This window comes from Leucoraja erinacea, chromosome 32 (assembly GCF_028641065.1).
Source record: "Leucoraja erinacea ecotype New England chromosome 32, Leri_hhj_1, whole genome shotgun sequence".
NCBI lineage: Eukaryota > Metazoa > Chordata > Chondrichthyes > Rajiformes > Rajidae > Leucoraja > Leucoraja erinaceus.
In genome coordinates, this window is record NC_073408.1 from 14,272,894 (window position 1) to 14,298,575 (window position 25,682).

The following is a 25,682-nucleotide window of genomic DNA, read 5'->3' on the forward strand; positions in this document are numbered from 1 at the left end:
TCCAATCATCCCCGGGATCATTCTCATAAACCGACTCTGGACCCTCTCCAAAGCCAGCACATCTTTCCTCAGATTTGGGGCCATAACTGCCAACAATATTAAAAAATCTCCTCACCATAGAGTCAAACAGCATGGAAATAGACCCTTGTGCCCACCTTCCATATGCTGATAAACCTCCCCCGTCTACATTGGCCCCACCTGCCGGAATATGGCCCACATCCTACTCAACATGTAGCTGTCTAGTTGTCTTTGTGTTCATCTCAACATAAATTGATCTTTGTGTTTCTGAATTTGTTTAATGTATTTGCAAAGAAAATTTACGGCAGTTCCTGAGGTTCCTGAATCATCAAATTCTGTGGAAGATCTTTAAAACAGGAGCTACTTTTATTTTTGATATCCTCGGGACTTTTAAAATTGTATGCATCTTGTACTTCATCTTGCATCTAGGTGGTGTGGCTCAGGAGGAAGATAATAAAATTCCTCAAAGCTTGCCCACTTGTTTATGCATGTATTTATTTTCAAATTTTGACAAAATGGGACCAGGACTGGTTGAAATCATGGACATTGCTTTATTCTGTTTTTGCTGCTCAAATTTCCAGAATCTGCAATATTTTGTGAACATTAGGTTTGATGAAATTTTATGTAAAAGGAACATCAAAAATAATATATAACAATACTTAATTTACTCTAACATGAGTCATTAGTTTTTTTTTCACTGTACTGGATTTTGCTATGTGAGACAATATTACAGATATTGATTAACATGTTTCATTGGATTTTTCCTTTTTTTCAAAAATAAACTTTATTCAAAATAAAAATATATGCAAACCAAAAACTGTGCAAAAAAACTCTTCCGCATTCTCAGCGTCTATCCACTCATTAGTGTCATATTCAGTAGTGTCGCTCATATCTTTAAATGTGCCTTTTTTACTTAATAAAATTAACTTTATTCAGAATAACAAATATATACACAAAACCAGAATTGTGCAAAAACACCAGACATTCTCAGCATATCTCAGCACCCATCAGTGTCCTATTCAGTAGGTAAGAACTTTAAAAAGCTCTTATTTTAAGTAACTTCATTTCATACTCCAACCACCCCCTTGCTCCCTTCCTATCAGTGCCACAGATGCCACAGTGCCACCAGTGCGCAGATCTCCACCTTTTTTCTCTTGAGATCACACCTTCCCTAGTCCTGATCTTTTCTTGCCAGCAGCTCTTCATCCCCCTCCCTATATATCCTGCCTGACCCCCTGAGTCACACCTGCATTTTAGGTGTATCTTTAATTATTTGGGCATCTGCAGTTCTTTGTTTCTAACTCCTGTTCAGTAGTGTTTGCAATTGTGCATAAATCAAGCACCCTTCCACTCTCTTTACATTTTGAATACTAAGTTGTTATGTCTCACCTATATCTCCTGGTTGGGAAACCTGGTCTAGTCTTTAGCAATCTGTTTTTCAACTGTTATCTCTGTTTTAATGATGTACGGTGTACCAACATGCGTTGTACCAACATAATGGTACAAAGGTGTTTTTTCTGATTTTCTGATAAGCCAATGAATCATTTATTGCTTTGAGTTTGGGATGGAATCAATATTTATTTAGAGTATTCATCACATTTCATTTATATGCATTTGCATTTGAGTTTGCAATTTGAGTGAAATGGGGAGTTGGCGGCCTAGTGGAGAACCCACACAAAGCATTGCAATCATCGTAGACATTCCCATGGTGGAAATGCAAAGCTCCTTAACACATTTCCATGTCCAACAACACTGCTATTCCAATCACACCCCACACCAAGATCCATGGGCAAGGATTATAGTACTGTCAGGAAAAATAAAAATCATTTACTAAAATATATTTAAAAAATAGACTTTGTTCAGAATATAATTCAAGTGGTACACATTTTGCTCTTTTTGGATCAATTGAATACCTTCTGTTCCAATGAACAATTCACCGATGAAGTGTTTGAGAGGCTCACACAGTGCCCATCCCCTTTATGTCCTGTGTCCAGTAGTCTAGACTGCGGACCTTACAGTCCATCACATTCAAGTAGGGATTGTAGGGTAAGGAGCGTGGACCCGTAAGAATCCCCTCTTAAACCAGGGAACTCAAGTTCATTATATTATGGAGACGCATGAGACTGCAGATGCTGGAATCTTGAGCAAAAAAGCATAAGCTGCTAGAATCTGAAGAAGGACCCCAATGCGAAATGCCACTTTTCAAGTCTGAAGAAGGGTCCAAACCTGAAACTTAATTTCCCTCCACTGAGGCTGCCCGACCCGTTGAGTTCCTCCAGCACTTTGTTTCTTTTTCCTCTGTTATGTTATAATTACCTATGCCTAGATATTACTGACTAATGAGGTGAATGCAGTCAATTGAACTGAGAACCTGATGGAGCTCAGTCCATCATGGACGGTGAATGTATCATTCATTGAATTTGGAAGCATAAGAATAAAATTACAATCCTATTTGATTTATTCTTATCTCTACAGTTGATAAGGCAACATCTGAATGATGGAAGAGCTGGAGGCAAAGGGAAAGGTGGAGCCAAACCACCCATCCCAGTGCATTGGGAGTCTGGGAACACCACCATCTAAATGTTTACACAGCAAAGATCTGATGTGAGTAACACATACAATGAAGGCCATAGTATCAGAAGAACGATATTCAAAATTGCATAAATTCAAACATTGCTTTGTAGTTTCTGGGAAAGCTTATGAAGGATTTCTTACTGATGTTTTGGTAGATTGCATTCATCTAAATCTAACAGCTAGTGGGCTTGATAAACAGTGACATGATGGTTCGATTTGAACGATTAAGGTCCAACAGCATTTAGATTACCCTGGAGTAACTTCAAGATTTTTTATATGTGAAGGACACTGGATTAACAATCCATGTTGTTTATCCTTTTATTCACCAACTCTCTGGAAGATAACCGATTATCTACAGCTGCTTCAACAAGCGGAATCCTTACTAACACTCATAGATACAGAATGGCTTGCTAGACTGGAATATCATCTGATTGTCTAGCAGGCACTAAACATAAAACTCTGCTGAATATTTTGTAGGAATATTCCATACAAGGACCGAGCTGCTCTGGTTTGTAGAAACCCACCAAAATTAATGTTTATCCATGCAGATATTTCTGTCTCAGTTAATATTTATTCCAAATCACCTAGCAATTTGAGAATGTGACAGAGAAGAACTTTCTGAAACTGCTGCTGTCCAGGTGGATGGTGTCATGTCAGGAGGTTCAGGACTTTCTTCCAGTAGAGATAAAGGAATGGAGATTCCTGCAATGGAGATGTGTACGGCAAGTTATTAAACACAAACAATAGCAGTGCAAAATTCTCACTTTCCATCTGCTGACACAGCAACTCAAACCGATTGGGAATCATCCTGCCAGCCAGCCAAGACCCGTCATCCAAAACTAGCCACCAGCCAAAAACAGCCACAGATGGCTGTGGAGGCCAAATCAATGGATATTTTAAAGGCAGATTCTTGACCAGTAAGGGTGTTAAGGGGAGAAGGCAGGAAAATGGGTGTTCTTCTTCCTGCGCATGGCGTGCACAGCCTAAAGTTGTAGGGCAACTTGTTCTATTTGATCGTATTTGATTGTGCACGCCGGGTTGTTTGCATTCGGTGAAACAGGGCGGACAACATGAAGGTTGCAATCTTCTACCCTGAAAATGGGGTTGAGAGGGAACTTTAGATCAGCTATGATTGAATGGTGGTGTAGTCTTGGTGGGCTGAATGGCCTAATTCTGCTCCTAGAATCTATTAATTTATGAATAGCAGATCAAAACATATCCCAGTGCATTTTCCCCCACAGAGATGAACTAAAGAGTAATTTAGTAAAAGAGCAATGATTCCAATCCAAATGGCTCAATGAAATGACTAGCTGCTAGCTTTTCTTGACATTGTCGAGGGGAAGGTATTAGCCTGGACTTTGGAAGAACTCCCAATTTACTGTTGTAGAATGTTTGACTGGAGACAATGAAATCAACAAAAAAGTTTGTCATGTGCTTTGAAGGCCTGCAACTTTACAAACAGGATTGATAAATCACCCAAAGAAACTCTTGTCGAAACGAAGATATATAGTGATTTCTGGTAGGATGAAAATGAATATAAAAAAACTACAGATTGAGAAATAAAGAGAAAATGCTGGTCAGGCAGCATCAATGGAACGAGAAGCAGAGTTAACACTTTGGATATTCTGAGATTCCAAGAGCATCCAGCACAGAAACACACTGCACCAACTATCGGCTACCCATTTATATTAAATTGACATCAATCTCATTTAGGCACAGAAAGCTGGAGTATCTCAGCAGGCCAGGCAGCCTTTCTGGAGAAAATAAATAGGTGATGTTTCGGGTCGTTCAGTATCGTCATGTCTGAAGAAGGTTCTCGACCCGAAGCATCACCTATTCCTTTTCTCCAGTGATGCTGCCTGACCCGCTGAGTCAATCCAGCTTTTTATATCTATCTGGTTCAAACCAGCATTTGCAGTTCCTCCCTACACTTAACCTCATTTAGTTCTCCCTACACTCTATTAAACGCACCATAGATTCTACCACTCGCTTACGCACCAGGGGTTAAGGGACAGTTAGCCTTGGCTAATTAACCCATTGGCGGACTAGCCAATGAAATTCTCCATTGCTTGGAATGATCATGGCTAACCACCAATCCTGCATATCTCGAGGGTGTGGGAGGAAACCGGAGATCTGTGAGTGGTCAAAGGGGAATCCTGCACACTCCACACAGGCAACGCCTACAGTCAGGTTTGAACCTAGTTTATGATGCTGCAAGACAGCATCAGCGCAGCCAGCTGTGTGTTGTCATCTCTAGATGGTCTATGTGAGTTTAATTAATTCATCACGGACTACAGATCAAATCATAAATCTCACTGTTGAAATATATATTTCAGGAGAGTTTTTATTGTGCATTACAGCACTGAGCTAAACTGTATATCATTGATCTTCTTTCCAGCAGGAATTCACCCAAGATTTTGCCAAATGTCCTTGGTCAAATTGGTAAAACTCCCCTTATTCGAATCAATAATATTGCAAAAGAGTATGGAATTAAATGTGAACTATGTAAGTAATGTGGTCACTATCTCTCATGAATGAATGTAAACTCTTCCATGTGATGTTTCTACATATTAGCCTTGGCAATGAATGGTGTAAGCACTGCACATCAGTATGCATGCACCTTCACTGTGTATACCACTGCAAACTTTCTAGGATGTTGGCCATTGGATGCATAACATTTGTTAGATTATATTTACATTGTCTCTAGTTCAACTACTTTGCCTATATCTCTTTATTTTCTTTATTCTCCGCTCTTCATTTCCTTTATCTATCCTTACATTTTCCTGATCTTTCATTGTAGAGACATGCAGAATATTTTACCTTTGTTCAATGCCTCTTTCAAACTTATTCTCATGACAATTTCTTAAATTCTTCAGGTGAATTTTAAATTTCTTTTAACACTCAGACTGGTTCGGTCATTTTTGGAATATTATAAATATTTTCATTCAATTTCATAGCTAAATCCCTTTCTCATTCATGGTTGAACTACTTTTCTTGTGCGAGTTTCTTAAGAAAATAAATATTTATTTTGAATTACAATTTCATTCTTTAAATATTTGTCAATATCTATCTTTTTGTCTTTTCATCTCTTTAAGTGCTCTTTATGTGGCGACTATTGCATACCTTGGGTGCAAAGAATATCACTGTGACTAGTCGCATGTGACAATAAAGTATTCATTCATTCCTTCATGTTTGATACAACTTGCCCCGTGTGCTTATCAAGACATACATAACCCAATTTCCATGTTGACCAAGATGTTTTCCTGGGCTAGTCCCATGTGCTTTCCTGTTGATGCAGTCACATAGTTGTGCTAATAACTGTTCTAGTGGCGAAGTGTGAGTTCTTCAGCGCTGCTGGGAGCATTAAGGACCGCATTGCTTTACGGATGATTGAAGATGCCGAACAGCAAGGCATTCTGAAACCAGGTGTTGTCATTATCGAACCGACCTCAGGTAACACAGGTACGGCGTCATCTTACAGTGAGCTTCTGGCCAATTTTCAAGGTTTTATTCTGAAGAATCGTTTTCTTTTGCTCCTTCTCCACTGCACCCATGGATACCAGCCAGTTCTGTTGCAAGAAACGTCACGTTTAGCTGATTAGATCTTCGTCAATTTTTAAGAATGTTAGTACACCAGGAGTTAAAGTGCATTCTTGCTATAGATCTGTAGAACTGTAAGTCTCGAATTAAATGACTCCCACTTTGGGAAACACATACTTCTCTTTACGCTTCCATACCAGTCAATCAGGGAAAATCATGGTGAGGAGTCAAAAGGTCAAACCCATACCTAACGTTCCAGAAAAATGTAGTGAGATTAAAAGGGGTCATGGGTTGGAGGGTTTTAGGACATGTCACTGTAAAATGCTTTAACTATTTTCATTTTTCCACAGGACTTGGACTGGGGTTAGTAGCTGCGGTGAAAGGATATCGCTGCATTATTGTCATGCCAGAAAAGATGAGTTTAGAAAAGGTAAAGGTACCGGGGGGGGAATTTTAAAAAAGGTTCATTTATTATGCTAAGCTTCAATTTATTTGAGGCAGCAACTCTTGGGGTTGTGAATCAATGTTAAAGCATATGCCAAACTATAGATAGTCACAAAATGCTGGAGTAACACAGCAGGTCAGGCAGCATCTCTGGAGAAAAGGAGTGAGTCTTGTTTTGACTGCACAAAGCGTCAGTGAAACTATAGCTAGAACACCCAAAAAGGATTTCCCGTCAGCATTAAAATTTAAATGGCATGGAATTTCCTGCCCATTAGTGTGTCTTGCTACACCAGCAAGCTTTTATAGAAAAAGCTGTGCCTCTTCAAACATCTGGCTTTTATACAATAGACAATAGGTGCATGAGTAGGGCATTCGGTCCTTTGAGCCAGCACTGCCATTCACTGTGATCATGGCTGATCATTCACAATCAGTACCCATTCCTGCCTTCTCTCCATAATCCCTTGACTCCACTATCTTCATGAGCTCTATCTAACTCTCTCTTGAAAGCATCCAGAGAATCAGCCTCCACCGCCTCTGAGGCAGAGAATTCCACAGATTCACAACTTTCTAATGTGAAAAAGATTTCCTAATCTCCATTCTAAATGGCCTACCACTTATTCTTAAACTGTGACCCCTGCTTCTGGATTCCCCCAACATCGGGAACGTTTCCTGCCTCTAGCGTGTCCAATCCCTTAATAATCTTATCTGTTTCAATAAGATCCACTCTCATCCTTCCAAATTCTTGGACCTTCATTCCTTTAGCTCCATTTACTCAAGTCTTCTTCTTGCGTATGGCGTACACAGCCTAAAGTTGTAGGTCAACTTGTTCTATTTGATCTTGTTTGCTAGCATTAGTCGAAACAGGGTGGACCACGCGAAGGTTGCAATCTCCCACCCCATTTACTCAGGTGCTTTCATTTTATGCAGGTTGATATGTTGAAATCATTGGGGGTGGAAATTGTGAGAACACCAGATACAGCAAACTGTACTGGCCCCGACTCACATATTGAAATGGCCTGGAGATTGAAGAAAGAGATTCCAAACTCTCTTGTGTTTGATCAGGTGAACACTCATCTCTCAGTATAACTACAGACATCATACACATTACATCAACATATTGTAAGACATATATTTTAAACTGAACCCCGGGGGCAGATGACTTAATTTCAAATAAAGTACAGTGGCATTTTCACAGAACATACAAAAGTACAGCACAGGAGCAGGCCCTTTGGCCCATAATGTCCGCACCAAAAATGATGCCAAGTTCAACTAATCTTCTCTGCCTCAACGTGATTCCAATCCCTGTATATCCATGTGCCCCTCTTAAATGCCACTATTGTGTCTGCCTCCACCACCGCCCAGGCACTCACCACTCTGTGTAACGGAAAACAAAAAATCTGCCCTCGTATCTCCTTGAAACTTTATCCCTCTTACCTTAAAACTATACCCTCTAGTCTTTGATATTTCCACCCTGGGAATAAAAATTGCAACTGCCTATGCCTCTCATAATTTTATAAATGTTTATCAGGTTTCCCCTCAGCCTCCCGTGTTCCAGAGAAAACAAGTTTCCGAGAGCTCCAATTCACATATTTAAGACATTCGCCAATATTTCCCAGTAAATCTGTGCCGCCTGACAACGTGTTGCTTTTAAATAAACGAAAACTTCATGTAAATTTTCTTTTGTCCTCAGTATCAAAACCAAGGCAATCCACTTGCACATTATGACACAACGGCAGAGGAAATTCTGGATCAATGTGATGGTATGTGCAATGGTTAAGAATTTTTTTGCAGAAGATATCCATGACTGAGCTAAGAATGCAAATAGAATACAGAGCAAGGTACTGGTAATGTGACTGGAAATGTGCAGTTAAAGGCCATTGTGCAACCAACCCACATTAATATCTCCTGGGACTGAGAGCAGGGGCATTCACACAACCACAATTCCCATAGATACACAATTTCAAGAGTAACACAGAAAAATACCGACCTAATTCAACCAGGTTTGGTTCAAGTAGTGAGTTCAGTTCAGTAGTCGGGTTGATTTCAGTGACGTAACAGGAGCAGCAGGAAAGACACCTTATTTCTCCGAAGGACAATTTGATATTGTGATGGTGGAGGAATTGGACGTGTTTGGAAAGTATCAGCTAACAAAAGCACCCGTTCCATTGCCTCAGTAAGGAGAAAGACATCTACACCTGGAAATCCTGAAGCATTTGGTGCAGCAGGGATTTCATGGTTATATTCTGTGACAGACTCAGAGCAGTAATTTGGGTAGGAAGTGACTCTGTAACCTATGCACCAACGAGCATTCATTATCTGTCTGAGGAATTCACTCTTAATTGAGGCTCTGCTGTTTCTGTGTTCTCTGTGCAGGGTTCAGAGTAAAATCAATCTCTGAACATATGTTATCTAATCTTGGCCCAGACCTTTGCTTCTGGATTCAGATTCTCATCTATTTACTTGCCTCTATAGCCTTGATGCATCCAAACATTCCATAGTCCTGTGGCAGTCCCCATGGATTGTTCCTCTGGTTCTAGATTGTCTTCCATCCGATCAATTCACCATCGGTATCTTATTTCCACCCCTACACTACAGGCCCCTGTACTCTCTGCTTTAATTATTGGTTCGTTAATTACTTTCAGAGAACAACTTACAGAGGCCATGCCCTTAGTCCATTCTTACCCTTTACATTATTTTCCCTGCGATGTTTCATATGGTTAAATCAATGATGGTAGCACCGTTACCATGGACAAAAATAATCCTTCTAAGAGCCACAGTTTACCTATGATGTTGACGTCAATCATACAGTTCTAAAAAATCTCATGGAGGTTTAATTTTGTTAATAATGCTGCAAATATTTAGTCAGGTAAGCCAGCCCTATGTTTCAAGAGATGGGAATTAAAACATGCCTTTCATCCCAACCTGCCCATGTTGACCAAGATATCTATCTGAGCTAGTCTCATCTGCTTGCATTTGGCCCTTATTCCCGCTAAACAGTTGCTATTCATGTATCTGTCCAAATGTCTTTTTTAACATCAGAATTGAACCAATCTTTCCAGCTTCCTCTTAAACCTCAGTCCATATACTCACAAAACTCCACCTACAAAAAATTGTCCCTTAGATTCCTTTTAAATCTTTCCCCTCTCACTTTATATCTAGACTTTCTAATTTTAGATTCCCCTACTGTGGGGAAATGACTGTGACCTTTCACTTTGTCCATGCCCCTCATGATTTTATATACCAAGTTAAGGTCACCCCTCAACCTCCTTTTGCACCAGAGATAAAGGTCCAGCAATTCCTTGATTCAAGCCCTCAGTCTCAGTTACATCCCCGTGAATCTCTTCTGCACCCTTTCCATCCTAATGACATTCTTTCATTAGCTGGTTGACCAGAACTGCACACAATACTGCAAGTGTGTTTTCACCATAACATTCCAGCTAAGTACTAATGCAATTACCGATGAAGACAAGTATGACAAATGCTTTCTTCACCACCCTGTCAACCTATGTCACCACTTTCAGGAAACAATATACCTGTACCCTTGTGTCTCTGTGCTCTACAACATTCTCCAGCACCCTACCATAGTCAAAGTCAATGTTATTCATCACATGCACCCAAAGGTGCAGTGAAATGAAATTGCCAGCTGTGATACACTTAAAAAGAACACACAATACATAATAAAATTTAACACGAGCATCCACCACAGCATTCTTCACTGTAGTGGAAGACAACAAAGTTCAGCCAGTCCGCCTCCTTGTTCACCCGTGGTCGGGACCATAAACCCTCCATAGTCACTGCTACAGACGGCCCGATGTACAGGCCCTCTCATCGGGATGCTTGAAACTCCGAGGTCGGGACGGTTCAACACACTCTGGTTCAACACACACAACTTGGAGGTCCCGAAGTGGCACTTTCCTACTGGAGACGCGGCTTCAGGATGTTATATCATGTCACCATTTACCGTGTCAGTCCTGGCCTGGTTTAGGTTATCAAAATGCAACACATCATACTTGAGTTAAATTCTATCTGCCAGCTCTTGGCCCAATTCTCCAGATCATCGAGATAATCGTCGATGGAGCAGTTCCAACAAAATCATTGAATCAATTCTAAATAACCCAGCATCTGAGAGATTGCAACACTGAAAGACATTATTTTATTCCCTTAGGTCACGTTGATGCTTTGGTAGCAGGATCTGGAACTGGCGGTACCATCACTGGCATTGCATGGAAATTCAAGGAGAAATGTCCCACCTGCCAGGTATGTCATGAGGTGGAAACCAGACAACAAATGATTAATGTCTTCTCATTGTAGACCATTATCCTTCAAGGTGAAAGAAATCCATGGAAAAAAAAAATACTTCCTGTAGACTTCAAATCTATTAACTAATATGTTAGGTGGCACTTTGTTAAATGCTTTCTAAAATGCTGTGGAGAAAACATCAAGCACATTCCTCTCATCAAGCTCACCATTACTTCAACCAAACGTTCAATCAGGTTAAACCAATCAAGCTATTTTTATTACTTTTAGTTCATCTTGAATAACATCGGACTAGAATTTGTGAAACATAAGTAACTGTGATTAGGAAAGTTGTGAGCTGCTGTATATACAACCAAACATATGATCAGGGGAGAGCTTGTCCCTGGTGCTCTATCAGAAATATACCACTGATCGAGAAATGTCCATATTACAGTTAAGCCCCTTTCCCGAGTTACACACAAATTCTCCCGAGTTTTCCCTTTGATTCAAACTCGGAGAATTATGGTAATAGCCAGCCATAGGTACTCGGGGCTATTTTTTTACTCGTGGACATTTTTCAACATGCTGAAAAAACATCCCGACTTACCGGATGCCCCGAGTACCTACGGCTGGCATTACGAGCCGCTACGAAATATCTACGGCCTCCTACGGACTCGCTACGGACATTCTCTGAGTTTGAAGCAAGGGGAAAACTCGGGAGAATTCATGACTAACACAGAAAGTGGGACGGGGGCTTTAGAGAGGACAGGCACTATTGCAGGAGCCAAATTGATTTACAATGTATTTTGTAATTAAAATGAACTACAGATGCTGGTTTATACTAAAGATAGATGCAAAATGCTGGAGTAACTCATACAATATATTTTCCTCATTGTCACCTGGTGTGCTTTTCTCTAGAAAATAGATTATTGGTGACCTAATAGTGATCCATGAAATTAAGGGCTTTGAGTAAAAGTAGAGAGAATGTTTCTATTTGGAGGAACATCACAACTAAGATCCATAAATCTAAGGATGTCACAATAGAAAATCAAGGCAACATTCCTCTCTGTAAAATATGGACAATGCGGATCTTGGAATCCAAGAGAGGTTGTGGAGATTAAATGCCACAAAAAAAGTGGAAACATTTAAACATTTAGTTTATTTTAGTTTGGAGATACAGTGTGGTTACAGGCCCTTAGGCCCACAGAGTCCGCACCAACTAGTGATCTCTGCACATTAACACTATCGCACACACACTAGGAACAATTTACACTTATACCAAGCCTGTACATGCCTGTACACCTTTGGAGTGTGGGATGAAACCAAAGACCTCGGAGAAATCCCACGCAGGTCACGGGGAGAACGTACAAACTCCAAACAGACAGCGCCCATAATCATTGCAACTCTAGCATTGTGCCATCTTGCCGCCCAATATTAATGATGCACTGACTGGGCTAACTGAAGTAGGGAGAGAGGAGGCTCATGCTGTCATGACCTCTTGACTTGAGCAACCTGTTGCTTAGCTGATAGGACAATGAAGTGAGAATATTTCCATAGATCGCATTCACTGTCAGATCTCTGGTTTCGAGAATTGCTCTGAACTTAAAAAAAAACACTTCAAAAACATTTGCAAAGAAACATTGGTATAAAATATGCGGTGAAATTGTCATAAATAAAGTACAGTAAAACTCGGGGTTATCTGAGAGATCGTTATTCCAATTTTCTAGTAAGAGTGGAGGAAGCTAGTTCTTGACTGGCAACCTGCTGTAAGGCAATCATTTTATTTTAAATAGACAGATTCAAAAAGTCATGAAAATATATTTGGAAAATGTGACATTTTTTCTTATCATCATTATTAGATCATTGCTGTTGACCCCGAAGGTTCAAATGTGGCTGAACCGAAAGAACTTAACAAAACGAGTGTGACTTCATTTGAAGTGGAAGGGATTGGTCATAATTTTACACCTGCAGTACTGGACAGAAAAGTATGAATTTTCATTTCAGTGTTGTGATTATCACTATAACTTTTCAATAGCCCAATGCTGAGTTTCAAGATAGAGTGACATTTAGGTTGGTTCCTTTTGAACCCTTTACACTGTATTTTAGGCTCAATTCAACTTTAAAGCTTGTTCCTGTTTTGTATAAGTTGGCGATGAAGCATTCTACATGGGTTGAATCCTTTCACTTTGATGTAGCTGGTCTCAAGTCTCAATCTATTAAAGCTGACTGGTATGAAATATTAGTAGGATGGATGCTAGTTTATATCGAAGATAGACACAAAATGCTGGAGTAACTCAGCGGGTCAGGCAGCACTTCTGGAGGAAATGACTAGGTGACATTTCAGTTTGGAATCCTTCTTCAGACCAACATTTCAGGTCGATACCCGAAAAGTCACCTATTCTTTTACTCCGGAGATGCTGCCTGACACGCTGAGTTACTCCAGCACTTTGTGCCTATCTTCTGGTATGAAATATTTTTGGAAAGGGTTCCCAGTACAGTGAGTTTGCTCCTTCCAACTGGCAATAATAATTTCATAATTCAAGGTCAGGAAAAGTGAGCAGTTGTGCAATATCTGCTTCTGCTTTGTGACAAATGCAGAATATGTAAGAAAATAACTGGTGTGTCTATTGGAACACAGTGCTATTAAGTGAAAGTGTCAACCCAATTCGCTGCCCGAGTACATCATAACATTTAAAGATACAGTGAATGATAGCCTATATTTGCTTTTTAGTAAAACTTCCTTGAAAATTTCTCTGATTAGATTATAAAAGTTAAGAACATTATAATATTTAGCTTAAAGGCTCAAAGCAAAATTATCCTGCACAATTTTATAAAAAATATTCTTTCTCAGGTGATTGACAAATGGATAAAGACTAATGATGAGGAAGCTTTTGCAATGGCACGGAAGCTAATCAGGAAAGAAGGATTGCTTTGTGGTAAACAGTGTATAGATTTCCTAATTGTTCTTATATTGTATTATCTCAATGTCACCCTTCAAACGGTACCTTTCCAGAGTAGCAGTGCTGACATTATTGATTTGAAAAATATTTAATATGCATTGACATTAACAATGGGTGTAACATGTCTAATAATAATGCTCTGATACCAGTCGTAAGTAGAATTGGGAAGGTGGATATGTAACAATTTTGTCCCAAATGGTTCTTTGATAGTTACTGGTGATATTTATGTTATTTATCAAGTGTAAGAGTGTATGCCATTGATACAGTGATGGGAGAAATAATATGGACATAAGAGTGTAGCTGAACCATTAAACAAATGCAGAAGATACAATAAATGTAGCAACAAGAGGGAGAAAACATAGTTTCTGAGACTGAACAAGGTTAAGGCAATTTACATCACCATGTATTGGAGATAGGGCATTAAGATGGGACACATTTCTGGTCCATGTATTGGAGAGAGTCAGGGCATTAAAACTAGAACAAAGTCTGATCTGTTGTTGAGAGATTGCTTCTCAAACACTAAAAGAGATGGTTGCAGAGACAACACATTTATTAAAGATCCATTTTTCCTTGTTTTCCACATCCTCCTTACATAAATAATTGTTACATTTGCTAAGTACAAATCTGCTGAGATTTTAATCTCCATATTATTGAGATTTTAATCTCAGCAGATTTGTATTTAGCAAATGAAATAATTATTTAAGTAAGGAGGATGTGGAAAACAAGGAAAAATGGATCAGCTCAATTAACATTTGTTGCAAGCAAAATGAAGAAACCTATTGTGAAGAAATTTGGTTAAATGCAGAAAATCATGGATAAAAAAGTGCTTGAAACTTCTAGCACGTCAGACTGCACCTTTGGGGTTTCCTCTGGGTTCTCCGGTTTCCTTCCACATGCCAAAGACGTGCAGGTTTGTAGGTTAATTGGCTTTGGTAAAATTGTAAAATGTCCTTCATTTGCAGGATAGCGCTAGTGTACACGGTGATCCCTGTCCAGCGCGGACTCCGTGGGCTGAAGGGCCTGTTTCCACGCTGTATATCTAACGTCTATGTTGCCGTTTGACTATTCAAATGAGGAAGTCCTGATTTGAATTTTTGTAGTTTACCAGTCTTCCAACAGGACCCATTCCTCTCAGCACACAGTCCCAGATGTTGGCCAATCACCCTTGCCCATCATGCTTCTTTGAACTTTGTCCCCCAATTATCTCCTGACAACATGAAATACTAATTGCTTAATTGCAGCCTTGCATTAAAATCTAGGATCTAGAGCAGCCCTTTGCTGGAGTGAACTGAAGAATATGTCATTATTTTACCTTCGTGCAAATTGAAGTCAATGTATGATTGACGCAAGACCGTGAGTAACCCTTAGCTTCCATCTTTCTTGTTGTGCAGGTGGAAGTTCTGGCAGTGCCATGTGTGCAGGTATTGCAGTAGCAAAAGATTTGAAAGAAGGCCAACGCTGTGTTGTGATACTCCCAGACACCATCCGGAATTACATGCAAGTCTTTAAAATGATTTATTCCTTACATTGACCGGTTGTAAAGAATGTGATCTTTACTCAAACACTCGAGTTCCTGAAGGGCTCAGTATAGAGTTCCACTGATGCTAGATCTGCCGAGAGATTTTGGAGATAAGTAATGGGCCAGGACTTCCTGGATAATGCCAGTAGTTCCAAGGCGCTGTGTTTAAAATACCAGGACGTTCAGTACCTGCATGTGTCAAGGGCCAAACCTCGCATTGAATTAGTGACTCCTCTTCCTCACTGGCGTGGAATATAATGCGAAGAACAAACTGACCTCTGTCCACCAAGGTCTGTTGGATCTCTCGGTTGTTACCTTGTTAACTCCACTTCCATGTTCAAACCAACTTTTCTGTCCTTGTCCACTTCCATTACCAGAGTGTGGCCACATGCAAAATGGAGGACCAGCACCTCTTATTCCGCTTGGTAGCTTACAACCCAATGGTATGAACATGGAATTCTCCAACGTAATGTGTTTCCAGCCCCCCATCCCAGTGTGCTTGGTGTACTTCCATTTCTCCCATCTTCACTCATTTCACTCCACCCCATCATCCAGCCCCATTCCTATCATTGGATACTCATGCTGAAAAAACATAGATGACACAAGGTTCCCTGACATTCCATGAGCTCAGGTCCACCTGCATTCATCAATAAAGGTAGCCTTGCTCCACTGATTTAAGCAGCCGACTATTTGAAACATCTCTCTATCTGTTTCCTGATGTGGCACCTTCCTTAAATAAGCCAGAACCTCACATAGAACTGTGGGGTCCTCGCTCCGCAGGTGTAGACACTGGTCTGCCGTTCACCGTGACATTCTCTCCGCATTGCTGCATGGCGCAGGGATTGCCCCTCTTGGTAGCTGGTGATTGTTGCCACCTACTGCACGGCTTGTCTTCTGGTGAATGTGCCGGGTCTCTTCACCAGGACTTGCATGTCCCTTTTGATTGAATGTGGGAGCTGTCTTCCTTCCTCTTCTCACTCCTAAAAGCCAAGGAGTGTTGTAGGAGTGCCTTTAAGGGCTGTAGCCCTTCTCTAATTCCCATGTAATACACGGTAATACATAATATTGTGAGGTCAATGAAGCTGGCGAGGTCCTGCTGAAAATCTAGCAATCCCAATTTTAATGCTTCTTTGTGACTGGATTTAAGTTAGTTGCAGTACTTTTTTAGGTCATGTAATTATGATTGCTAAACTCTTACTGTTTTAATCACACAAATCAGGTACAATCCAATTTCTAGTCATTCAACCTTTAGTGCAATCTCATAAGTTTAAAGGAAGTTTATTGTTTCCATTGCTCTCCATGTCATGAACATTCAGAAACATTCAGAGTGCTCAGCTTTGACAGCCAGTAAAGCCTCGGGGCACGGCTTAGCCAGCTAGTTCCTTTCAGCCATTTTGACAGTGCAGGCTTGCTGATGCCCAATCCTCCATTCCCAGTGCTTTTGGAGCAGAGCAATATCTACCAGTAAGTCAACAAATGAAAGTGCGCTCATACATTACTCTGCGTTAGTGGATAGAGTGAGTGGGTGATGCACTAGTGTTTCAACATTAACATCAAACACTTACCCAGTGTTGAATAATGGAACATTTGCAAAGGTTGACAAAACTATTAACGTTTAAAGTCAGCCTAATTTTCATATAGATTTTAGATTACAGTTTATAATTGAACTAACATAAGGATTCAGGATTCAATATATCTGAATGTTTAAAGTTTTGTATTTAAGCTGAGCATTTGTTTCATCTTTGATGTACTCTGATGTAGGTCAAAATTTCTTAGTGACAATTGGATGGAAAAGAAAGGATTTCCATATCTGGAGAATAACCAAAAAAGGTATGGCTTCAAAGTTTTCTGAGATCTTAATTAATAACAGGATTCTGTGTAATGAAGGTGATAGTTGTATGTCAGATGTCTGCTCTTGTGCGGGAAATCTACAACTAGTTTGGTTTAGTTTATTATTATCATGTGTACTGAGGTACAGAAGGATGCTTATTCTGAATTTATACTCTCTTGTTATGGACTTTAGAAATACAGTGTGGAAACAGGCCCTTTGGCCCACCAAATCAATCCTTGTACACTAGGGACAATTTACAATTTTACTGAGACCATTAACCTACAAGCCTGCACGTCTTTGGAGTGTGGGAGGAAACCGGAGATCCCAGAGAAAACCCTATGCGGTCACAGGGAGAACTTACAAAATTCATACAGACAGCGCCCTTGGTCAGGATTGAACCCGGGTCTCTGACAGCGTTGGGTAGCAACTCTACCACTGCACCACTGTGCCGTCTTAATACAAAATATACAAAAGAGATGAGAAGGAATCTCAGATGGAGAAAGTTTGGATCTATCCTTGAGTGTGGAAATTCAATCCGTGACATTCAAGAACAAGTTAAGCAGAACATTGGCCTATAAGGGGATCAAGGGTTATAGAGAACCTAAAGGAAACTGGATCTGAGGGCAAGATCACGTCAGTCATCAGATTATTGAATGGTGCCATGGGCTGCAGGGAAGAACAATCTTTTTTTTTGTTTGTATGCAATACTTCTTCGAATGTTACACCAATGCGTTAAAAGGTGCAGAAATTATTAAAATAATGAGTCTGGAAAGCAAGAGATGGCTATGGGATATATACCTTGGGTTTCTGGAAGTCAATTTCACTGGTGTGAAAATCCGAATGTTAAGTAATAATGGAGGTTAGACATAGGGAATAGGGACATATTTAGTTCCTAGAAAGGCAATGAAGATTCGTATGACCACAATGAAAAACGTTACCATGCACCATAGCAATCACTAAAACAGCAAGCTCAAGGTATCAGGAAGAACTTCATCTAATGTTTTGATTATTGATTAATTTATTTTATCCTTTGTAGTTGGTGGGATACACCAATAAATCAGCTTAAGCTTCCCACAGTTCAGACTGTCGATTCCACTGTTTCCTGCGAGGATGTTATCCAGACGCTTAAACTGAAGAGCGCGGCCAATGCAGTAGTCGTTGACTCCTGTGGGTACGTATGTTTGGTTTCAAATGTTGATTTGGTGAAAGCAGCAACAGCATCTCTAAAACATTGAACATTAATATTTTGGCTTCCGGCCACATAATATGGTTGTTTATTAGACGTACGTATGTATCATCACCTTCATGTCTAAAACAAAGCATTCGTTTTTCCTATTACCTTTCATTGGTCCAAGCTGTTTAAAACTGGAGACCTGATAAAATTGTTCATCTTCTTTGTAGCATGTGGGCAACAATATATTTTTCAGCAAAAATCACACAGTTGGAGGAACTCAATGGGCTAGGAAAGATCTATGGAGGGAAAACCTCAAGGAAAATATGTGATCATTATTTAGAGGTCAGATGTGGAACAGGGGAACCAGCATAAATTTGGTTGAAACACATTTCATTTGACAACACTGACTGGATTTCTTCTTAAGCTCTTCTTCCTGCGAATGAAACATAAGCCAAAGGAATAGTTAGATCTCAAGACGGGTGTTGAGCAGCCAGGCTGTTGTTCTTAAGCTAATAGATAGGGTTGATGAGGGTAATGTAGTTTTCTTAAGGTGTTTAATAATATCCAAGATATAATATCAGTCAACAATATAGAAACCTGTAAAATAAAATGGGCTGCGAAGGAAGACAGGCTCAGAACTTATTGGAAGAAGGAGACCTGTGCAATCGAAATGAAAAAAGCATATGAACCTTTGGGCTCCATAAATAGAACCAACCATTCCCAAACACAGAGCTTATGTGCTTCACAAAACTGACTGTGTTGCAGCTGGGGTGTAAGGCCCGGAGTGGGAGCAAGTAAAAAACTAGAATGGTTCTATGATTTAATTCCTCCATCCAGTCATGATCAAATGATTCTATGACACATGCCCAGTGGGTGAAAGTGCAAGAAGTTTCAATGGACTTAATTTGATGACTAGATGTTTTGGCAGCTTTAAGCTTCTACTTCCACCCACAAAGCGCGTTAGACACAATTTGAAACCTCCTTTACCCCTTTAAATAAATCTGAAGTGCCAATGGATAATTGCTGGAGCACAAGCTGATAAACAGACTACCATGATATTTTGATATGTAAGAGAATAAATATTCTATCTGATTTATATGCAGCATGATACAAGGTATAGCCACATTAGGGAACATGGAGTCTTTAATTCACGATGGGAAGCTGCAGCTCACTGACCCTGTTATGAAAACTATTTACAACCGCTTCAGTAAGGTAAGACCATTTCCTCTTGTGCATTCTGTAAGCTTGACTTTAGAGGTACAGCGCGGAAACAGGCCACTCGGCCCCCCGAGTCCGTGCCACCCAGCGATCACCCCATACACTAGCACTATCCTACACACTAGTGTGTAAAAATTTACAATTTTGCCGAAGCCAATTAACCTACAAACCTGTACATCTTTGGAGTGTAGGAAGAAACCAGAACACCTGGAGAAAACCCAAGCGGTCACAACGAGAACGTACGAATCCCGTATAGACAGCACCTGTAGTCAGGATCAAACCGAGTCTCTGGGGCAGTAAGGCAGCATCTTTGCTGCTGTGCCACTATGCTGCCTCGCAATGAACTTAAATATATATATATTTAAAGTAAAAAAAATATTTGATGATTATTTTAAAAGGTCTATAGATTCTTAAATAAATATATATATCAAATCAAACATAATTTAAAAAATAAAAACAATCGAGATTGTTTAGGAAGATAATTTCAAAGTGTGTAAAGCTATATATATATATAAGAATCTATAGACCTTTTAAATAATCATCAAATATTTTTGAGTAATAATTTACCTATCATTGATAGCATTTAGGAAAGGAAATTAGGATGTAAAACCTAGTATATTAAAAAACTCAAGGTAGAAGTAAATTAAATATCTTAATTGAAAGGAAAGCAGGATTAAAAAGATTAATTGAGTGAAACTTTAGCATAAAATGTCTTCATTATTTTTGGCCTTATAGTGATTACAGTGGATTACAAATTTGCATTTTTGAAATAATTCGACACAAAGTCAAATTTACTTTAGAGGGCTAAGCGATTTCTTGAATGTCGTTTCACATTGTGTTGCGAATGCAACACCTTCCTGTTTCATACTTTAACACAACAGCATCAGTACCATGTTTGCGTTGTTAAATCATTTCTGTTGTTATACCACCAGGTGGAGTTTATAAACAGGGGTTGGGAATTCAGTGACACTACATACAGTGAGATGCTTTGTTTTGCATTCAATCTAGTGGAAATCATGTTGCAGACCTCACTTCGGCAGTACACAAATCTCGCCACGTTTTGGCTCCGACAAAGTTACACAAAATAATTCTATCCTATGGTCCTCATTTTAATTTTGATAATGTGGTCCAAACAAGATATGTTAAATATCAATATACAGTCACTTTATCAACTTTTCTATTCCCTCAATAGGTGAGTTTAAATGACACCCTTGGAAAAATCACCCAGGCTCTGGCACTGAATCACTTTGTGTTAATCATTCACAAACAAATTCACGGTAAGTCAAGCTTGGTTTCATTGTATTATTTGCAAATTGAAGTGCAGGGGATATTACATAACTGAAGGCCTGAAGTTTACGGAATTCAGGCCATTTGTTTTTGGTATATCTGTGCCATCCAGGTGGCCATTCTTCATGATGGTAATTGTCCATTGTTTAAAAATTCACCAACCTGCTGGGTTGTGATAATGGGTTGGAACGGCAGAGTGATTAAGAGATGCATTGCTCACAATTCTGTTTCTCTCACTGCATTCCCACATATCTCCTGTCTCCATCCTTCCCTTTCTCTTTCACTTGTTCTTCCTACTGTCATTCATCCTTGTCCTCGTCAGAATCTTGCTGCCTCATCCTCACTACCACTCTCTCTCTATTATTATTTATTTTCCTCTCTGACAACTATCATTGTTGAGTAATCATGTTGTAGGAACTGCAGATGCTGGCTTAAACCGAAGATATACACAGATCTGGAGTAACAGTGTGTCAGACAGCATCTCTGCAGAGTAGAAATGGGTGATGCTTCAGGTAGAGACCCTTCTTCAAGTGTGACTCAGTTTTGGTCTCCAAATCTGAGGAAGGACATTATTGCCATAGAGGGAGTCCAGAGAAGGTTCACCAGACTGATTCCTGGGATGTCAGGACTGTCTTATGAAGAAAGACTGGATAGACTTGGTTTATACTCTCTAGAATTTAGGAGATTGAGAGGGGATCTTATAGAAACTTACAAAATTCTTAAGGGGTTGGACAGGCTAGATGCAGGAAGATTGTTCCCGATGTTGGGGAAGTCCAGGATAAGGGGTCACAGCTTAAGGATAAGGGGGAAATCCTTTAAAACCGAGATGAGAAGAACTTTTTTCACACAGAGAGTGGTGAATCTGCCACAGAGGGTAGTTGAGGCCAGTTCATTGGCTATATTTAAGAAGGAGTTAGATGTGGCCCTTGTGGCCAAGGGGATCAGAGGGTATGGAGAGAAGGCAGGTACGGGATACTGAGTTGGATGATCAGCCATGATCATATTAAATGGCGGTGCAGGCTCGAAGGGCCGAATGGCCTACTCCTGCACCTAATTTCTATGTTTCTATATTTTAAACTGGTGCATGTCTGGAGAAAGGGAATAGGTGGCGTTTCAGGTCGAGACCCTTCTTCATTCTGAGCCTTGACTTTCAGTCTGAGGAAGGGTCTCGACCGGAAACGTCACCTATTCCTTTTCTCCAAAGACGCTGTCTGACACGCTGAGTTACTCCAGCTTTTTGCATCTCTCATTGTTGAGTGATCTTTGGTTCATCGCTGCCGACATCGTCACTAGTCTCCTGGAGCATTCTAACATCTCCTCTTTTGTGGTTTTTGTTTTAGATAAAGCCAGCGATGAATGTGGAAGGAGAGAAGAGGTGCACAGCGTTGTCACGTTTATGGATGTGATAACCCAAATCACAGCCTAATCGGCGGAAGAAAAGCAAGGCGCAGGCTAAAGACACAAAACAACAAAGCATTGTTAATATCGTTTGTTTGGAGTTGATGATATCTAGGTTGGGCTGGGTTGATGTGGGCAGGTCAGGGCAGGGCATTGTGTGACCATATGCCAAGACTATGGAGAGTGCTGCAAGAGCTAAACTCAGCGACCGTCGCTCCCCCATCTATTAAAGTCACACAGACTCCCGTGCTTTCCTCTTCCCCTGATGCAAGTGAAGTTAGCTGCTTCAGAACCTGCAATTGTATTAATATGTACATAGCAGTACCTAAAATTGTGGTAACACATGTTCTCCTGAGACGTGACAAGCTCTACAAAATCCAGCAGATGCCCCCTACACTAACAATTCCATTCCTTAATCGTATCGACAAGGCCTGAGTTAATAGCTTTCTTGTTATTTCTCTTCTTATTTTCTATAGATATTATTGAAAAAAAGAATGAGGTTAACAGGTTGACTTGTTGGCTCACAGTGAGGATGTGCTGATGATTTTGAGGTTAGCAAGGTGACCACCTTCACTAACCAACACCTTTAATGTGACACATCTGCCTGGTTTTGAGATAAGCATCAATTTCCATAGTGTGAATCTCTAATAGAAAGAATTTTCTTTCAATTTCACAAATGGCCAATAGTAGATTAATAGAAAACAAGTTAAATGTTTACAATGCAACATACTGCGTTGGATAGTCACAACTAATATATAACTTGCATCTTGTATCATTCCATTTGATCATCAGTGAAGTTTCAATCATTGACTCCAACAGTCCTAGCAATTATTCCTGGTTGCTGAAAGGTGACAGGTTAGAAATATTCTTGCAGGCAGACACAACTTCCATAGAATCTAGACAAAAGCTGTAGATACAAGATTCGTCCATAAAACTCAGCCAAGTTAGGAGACAAATTTCTCAAGTGGCTGGGATCAAAATCTAAAACTTCAATGACACAACTGTACTTTCATTTCTCAAATATACCTGGGGGATTGTCACGTGAAGTGTGGCACTTTGGTCTCAGTGTGCCTATCACAAGAGATAGGAACAGAATTAGGCCATTCATCCCATTGAGTCTGCTCTGCCATTCCATCATGGCTGATATATCTCTCCCTCTCAACCCCATTCTATTTCTCCCCATAATCTTTGATGTTCTTATTCATCAACAACCCCTTGTTTGAAAATACCCAATGACTTGGCCTCCACAGCCATCAGTGCCAATGAATTCCACAGATTCATCATCCTCGGACTAAATTAATTCCTCCTCATCTCCTTCTTCTTCTTGCGTATGGTGTGCACAGCCTAAAGTTGTAGGACAACTTGTTGTATTTGATTGTGTGCGCCGGGTTGATTGCATTCGTCGAAACAGGGCGGGCCATGTGAAGGTTGCAATCTTCCACCCCCTCCTCATCTCCTTTCTAATGGTACATCCTTTTGTTCTAAGGCTGTGTTCTCTAGTCCTAGACTCTCCCATTACTGGAAACATCCTTTCCATGTCCACTTCATTATCCAGTAGGTTTCATTGAAATCCTCCTCTTTCTTCTAAACGCCAGTGAGTACAGGCCCAGAGCCATCAAACACTCTTCGTATATTAACTCAATCATCCCCAGGATCATTCACATAAACCTCTTCTGGGCCCTCTTCAACAGCAGCCCATCCCTCCTCGGATATGGGATTCGAAATTGCTCACAAAATTGAAAATGTGGTCTGACCAGCACTTTACAAAGCCTCAGCATTACTTCCATTCTTTCAGATTCCTGTCCTCTTTAAATGAATGCTAACATCATTTTTGTTTTCTTTACTACTGATTCAACTTGCAAATTAATCTTTTGGGGATCCTGCACCAGCACTCCCAAATCCCTTTGTACCTTCGATTTCTCAATTCCCCCCACCCCCCCTTATTTAGAAAATAGTCTATGCCTTTATTCCTTCTCCTAACGTGAATGATTGTATACTTTGCTGTGCTGTATTCTAGTTGGAAATAAAGAAAACTTGAGAAACAACAATAATAATGGAAAGAACTTGCCAAGATGAAACAGGAGCCTGTAAAGCCACAGAAAGGATGGATATGACCAACAAGATCCACAACATGCTTTTGTTTACATTAAGTGCTCTGACAAACAAGGGAAGGAGTTTGGGTAGTGTTTGAGATGCCCACATGGGCTGCATTACAAGTCAAACAGAAGAAAACTCCCAAGTGTATGCTGAAGGGATCTGATGCACATCACCACATATACCGTATTGGGCATAACGACAATTCACCTCTCCTCTCGCTTTTCCACTGTTCACATCTTTGTATCCCTCTCATTAGCGCATCTTCACCAGCCAACAATGGGCTATTATGGCCTCCACCCTTAGTGAGGTCATCTGTTGTCAGTCCTGATTTGTTCTGGCATTTTCTAGCCTCCAGTTTACCCCTTCCATTATACAGTCTGAAGAAGGATCCTGACCAGAAACATCACCCATTCCTTTTCTCCAGAAATGCCCCCTAATCCACTGAGTTACTGCAGCTTTTCGTGTCTACCTTCAGTATAAACCAGCATCTGCAGTTCTCTCCTAAACAAAACATTTATCAAATTCTTTACACCATAGCTGGAGACTTGCTATTCCCTTGGTTTCCAAATGGCTACTTTTCAAACACTTTAGTCTGAGCCTCTCACTTGCTGTGTTGTGCTTAATATCTGAACTAGGGCAATGGGAGGAGGTTACTGTTGACTTGATCATGAACATAAGCACCTCATAACATTGTAGGTTTCTGTGCTGTAAGCTCAGGGGTTGGGATTTGGTATCAATTGGGCATCTACCTGGCTATAAATTCATTATAAATATTGAAAAATGGCAGAGCTGGTAGATCTGTTGCCCCACAGCACCAGAGACCCTGGCTATGCTTCATCTCACCAATGTATAGGAAGCCACATTGGGAACACCAAATGCAGTAAATAAAGTTAGAGAAGGCTCACGTTGATCTCTGTCTCATCTAGAAGGACTGTTGGGGCCCCTGGATGTGAGGGAGGAGGTAGTGACACAGATTCAACTCAGGCACATAGGAACACCTCCTGCAGTTGAAGGGGAAAGTACCTGGGGACGGGGTGCTTTGATTGGGAAGTGACTAGTGAGCCAAGGAGATGCAAGAAGGAGTGGTCACTGTGGAAGGCAGGAGAGGGAATGGGAACATGTGACTAGTGGCTGGATCAGGTTGCAGGTAGTATAAATGTCAGAGAATGATATGTTGGATGTGGAGACTGCTGGGGTGAAAGGGGATGACTAAGGGAAGTCTATCCTTGGATTTGGGGGTAGGGGGAGCAACAGCAGAACTAATAAGGACGAGTCACAACCAGACCACTCCTTCTTCTCCCGTCTCCCGTCCAGCAAAAGGTATAGAAGTGTGAAAACACATGCCACCAGATTCAGGGACAGTTTCATCCCAGCTGTTATCAGGTC

The 25,682-nt window shown here is 40.4% G+C and overlaps 2 protein-coding genes across 2 annotated transcripts; both read left to right on the forward strand.

Annotated features, from left to right (window-relative positions):
- The first annotated feature begins 3,634 nt into the window (after positions 1-3,634).
- Positions 3,635-16,074, forward strand: LOC129712401 (cystathionine beta-synthase-like). The gene is made up of 6 exons (XM_055660803.1): positions 3,635-7,638; positions 8,267-8,336; positions 10,742-10,833; positions 12,672-12,797; positions 13,664-13,748; positions 15,164-16,074. The coding sequence occupies exons 1-6, from the start codon at positions 7,498-7,500 to the stop codon at positions 15,301-15,303; spliced, it is 654 nt and encodes a 217-aa protein (XP_055516778.1). The 5' UTR covers positions 3,635-7,497; the 3' UTR covers positions 15,304-16,074.
- A 631-nt stretch (positions 16,075-16,705) lies between these two features.
- Positions 16,706-20,121, forward strand: LOC129712221 (cystathionine beta-synthase-like). Its single transcript, XM_055660478.1, has 5 exons — positions 16,706-16,755; positions 17,053-17,121; positions 18,159-18,293; positions 19,400-19,553; positions 20,095-20,121. Exons 1-5 carry the CDS (start codon positions 16,706-16,708, stop codon positions 20,119-20,121), a joined length of 435 nt encoding a protein of 144 aa, XP_055516453.1.
- The last annotated feature ends 5,561 nt before the right edge of the window (positions 20,122-25,682 follow it).

Bases quoted from the DNA above. Each gene is read 5' to 3' on its own strand.
- LOC129712401 (XM_055660803.1), top strand. From the start codon at position 7,498: ATGCAGGTTGATATGTTGAAATCATTGGGGGTGGAAATTGTGAGAACA. The intron at 10,834-12,671 runs GTATGTCATGAG...CATCATTATTAG, and splicing joins AGAAATGTCCCACCTGCCAG to ATCATTGCTGTTGACCCCGA. The intron at 13,749-15,163 runs GTAAACAGTGTA...CTTGTTGTGCAG, and splicing joins GAAAGAAGGATTGCTTTGTG to GTGGAAGTTCTGGCAGTGCC.
- LOC129712221 (XM_055660478.1), top strand. From the start codon at position 16,706: ATGCCCAATCCTCCATTCCCAGTGCTTTTGGAGCAGAGCAATATCTAC. The intron at 16,756-17,052 runs GTAAGTCAACAA...ACTCTGATGTAG, and splicing joins GAGCAGAGCAATATCTACCA to GTCAAAATTTCTTAGTGACA. The intron at 18,294-19,399 runs GTACGTATGTTT...ATTTATATGCAG, and splicing joins GTAGTCGTTGACTCCTGTGG to CATGATACAAGGTATAGCCA.